Source organism: Cornus florida, unplaced genomic scaffold (assembly GCF_030987335.1).
Source record: "Cornus florida cultivar Cherokee Brave unplaced genomic scaffold, ASM3098733v1 CherokeeBrave_3.0.0_Hap2_Chr05, whole genome shotgun sequence".
In the NCBI taxonomy this organism is placed as follows: domain Eukaryota; kingdom Viridiplantae; phylum Streptophyta; class Magnoliopsida; order Cornales; family Cornaceae; genus Cornus; species Cornus florida.
In genome coordinates this window covers 99,979,166-99,982,323 of record NW_026775575.1, presented here as the reverse complement: position 1 = coordinate 99,982,323, position 3,158 = coordinate 99,979,166, and the positions used below count along the sequence as shown (strand labels likewise).

The window sequence follows — 3,158 nt, the reverse complement described above, 5'->3', positions numbered from 1 at the left end:
ATCGCGATTTTTTCTCAACAGTTTCAAATCAAACAAATTCTTCCCCTTCGAACCTTCAACTATCTGCAGATATGTTGTTTGATCAAACGTATTCAGTGTAGGCTTCAACCAAAGTCGATGTTTTCACATACGAACCTAGGGTTATATCTTTATGATATCTCTTCTCTTTGCCTATCTATCTAAGGTTAGTCGGCAAAATGAAATTGTAAAACCTAAGTTTGGGTTAACGAAGTAAAGTGGATTAAAGTGTTTGGCAACTGTGATTACACGGTGTTTGGTTCACAAGATAAAGAACACTTGTGTTTAAGTTATACAAACTTGGGTTTGGTTAAGTATATATAGGAAAACGACAAAAGGGCAATTTAGTCATTTCATTCATTTATTTGTTTTTGTCAACCGACAATGTCTGACAGAGGGTCTGACTGAATTTTTGCAAACGTGAGGGGGTCACCTTGAAGATTAGACATACCTTAGTGGGTGTAACTGAAGTTAACCCTAAAAGAAATTGGCAAATGTCCACCCATTACAACTACTCCCTCTGTCCCATTTTAAATGTTGGCTTCATTTTGTGAATCACAATTTTCGAAACCGACATTTAAAATGGGAGTAGTATTGCATCATTAATTAACTCTTCACTCTTTTAAAAGCCTATAGGGACTTTTTGGTAATAAAGCAGAACTGGCCGTCCAATGGTATGATTACCGAGCAAGCATTAAATGCCGCCATATCCTTAATTCCTTTCGTCTCCAGTCCCACTCGTCTTTTAAAACCCACCTCATAAATATCCATAATTATATACATACAAATATACTCGTATATACAAAAGTCCAATACATATGATATTAATTTACAATTTTAGATATAATTTTCTCAACTACGGAGTATAATTATCACATAATACATCTAACGGATTCATTTATTTATTCACATCGCTCTATTTATAGTGAACACATGGAACCCCTCTTCCACTCCCTCTGTTCCTGGAGATTTTTGAGTCCTCTCCATCTCTCTCAATCTCTCTGTGTGCATATATATATATATATATATAGACACAAATTGCTGACCCTGTAAGAATGGCGCCTGATATGAGCTCTCTGGTTGGGACGATGAAGGAGGATGAGAAGGTGAAGGAATCGAGGGTTTTGGTCACGCGAGACCTGCTGGGTGGGTGTGGTTGTGCTCTTGAATCCAAGGAATTGGACCTCGACTTGCAAGTCCCAGTTGGCTGGGAAAAGCGTCTAGACTTGAAGGTATTATTACTCTTTCCTGCGATTCTCTTTTGCTTGCTCTGCTTTCATTTTCTTACCAACCAAACAGACGATATATAACTAGGGTTCTCTCTTTTTGTTTGCTTTCCCCCCTCCTTTTACGGGATTCTGTAATGGAACAGTGTAAATGATAGATTGAATCTCTTTTATCTTCCTTTGTTGCTTTTGCATTTATATTGATTAGTAGTTCAATTGCGTTAATTGATTCTCTGTTTCTAACAAAACCTTGTGGAGAAACTCTAAAAAGTTGTCTATATCATAATGAACCAGTGCACTTTCCCTCTTTGAGTTATTGAAGCTCTCTTCATATGTGTGTAATATCTAACAACTCATTCTCAATTGGTACTAGCAGGTTCTAAATTACTCCTTTTGATAAACTTTTCTAGTTCTTTTTAAAATTTATTCATCATATATGTATTTGAGACTAATAATTTTTACTTGGGTAAAGAATCACTGGGGTGTTTTTCGCATATAAAATAGGAAAATGTTTGATCACTAGTTCGTGTATTGAAGTAATAGCTTGATCCTATGCATTTTTTTGCAGCACTACTTTTGATTATATTCTTAGATAAAAGTTAAAATCTCATATGAAGATAACAATCTTCTTGTTAAATTGTTACAATTATGGATTATCCCTTTTGAATTCTCTCTGTCTGATTCTTATCAAGAACAAAAATCAATTTTTTTTTATATTGGTTCTGGAACAATGAATGCTTTGGTGTATAAAACTAATACCAGAATTTTGCACCTACTCATTCTCTACCTGGACACAAAGAAATACATGTATATATATCTATCCGTTGCATTTTGAAATTGCATTCTCTAATTGTAATTTTTGTCTTTTTTTATTTTTTATTACAGTCTGGAAAAGTATATCTTCAGAAATGCAACTCCACAAGTACATCTTCTTCATCATCAGACCATAAGCGCTTAACCGATGAAACAGTTCCAAAGCTTCAAGATCTAAATTTTCCTCCATCACTAAAACGACCATTAAACCTCTTTGACAACAGCGGTTTAGACCTAAAGCTCGTTCCATCGTTGACATCTTCATCTACCTACGGAAGTGTATGCACTCTGGACAAAGTAAAATCAGCGCTCGAGAGAGCAGAGAATGAAACTATCAAGAAAAGATCATTATCAATGTCAAAATCATCATCGTTGTCTTCAAATTCTTCATCGTCATCAATCAGAGAAATCGAAATGGATCACGAGGAGAAATCATCCTCATCGTTTGCAGCAGGCTGCCCCAGTTGCCTTCTTTATGTGCTGATATCCAAAAGCAACCCTAAATGCCCTCGATGCAATGTGATTGTTCCCTCTCCAGTTGCTATGAAGAAACCTCGGATTGATCTTAACATATCCATATAAGATGTTGAGGAGATTTATTTATGGCTAAATTACGTGATTTTTTATTTTTGTGAATAATAGAAGATAGTTTGTAAGTGAAAGAATGGAATATATATTTTAAAGGAAGCTGGTGTCCTCCAACCCAAGCTTTCATGCCTTTTTCTTCTCCATCTTTCTTTCTTCCTTTTCTTTTTTTTTTCAATACAAAATTCATATTTTGAATACCATGCAACTTAAGATTGTAGCCTCACTACATGGTTGTATGTAAATATCCAACATCCAGTAGAACTAATACTGATATTTATTGTTTTTAAATATTGAATTACTCTTTAACTCCCATGCATGGTTACGTACTTCTTGTTGAGGCATGTTTGCATGTTTGGTTAATGGGAAGCACATCCTAGGAATTTGTTTTTTTTCAAGTTGGAATACGGCCTTGCGCTTAGTTCTCTGGCTTGTTTTTGACATTAGATTCCGCTTTGCTTTGAATGATGTAGCATAATAGTGAATGAATTCTGAACCTGATTTGGGCGTAAGCCG

The 3,158-nt window shown here is 35.2% G+C and overlaps 1 protein-coding gene across 1 annotated transcript; it reads left to right on the top strand.

Moving 5' to 3' along the window:
* Nucleotides 1–893: 893 nt before the first annotated feature.
* Nucleotides 894–2,786, top strand: LOC132307958 (uncharacterized). Its single transcript, XM_059805875.1, has 2 exons — nucleotides 894–1,250; nucleotides 2,130–2,786. The coding sequence occupies exons 1-2, from the start codon at nucleotides 1,074–1,076 to the stop codon at nucleotides 2,637–2,639; spliced, it is 687 nt and encodes a 228-aa protein (XP_059661858.1). The 5' UTR covers nucleotides 894–1,073; the 3' UTR covers nucleotides 2,640–2,786.
* Nucleotides 2,787–3,158: the final 372 nt, after the last annotated feature.

Excerpts from the sequence above, each read along its gene's own strand:
- LOC132307958 (XM_059805875.1), top strand. The coding sequence starts at position 1,074 with ATGGCGCCTGATATGAGCTCTCTGGTTGGGACGATGAAGGAGGATGAG. Across the intron at positions 1,251-2,129 it reads AAAAGCGTCTAGACTTGAAG|TCTGGAAAAGTATATCTTCA; the intron begins GTATTATTACTC and ends TTTTTATTACAG.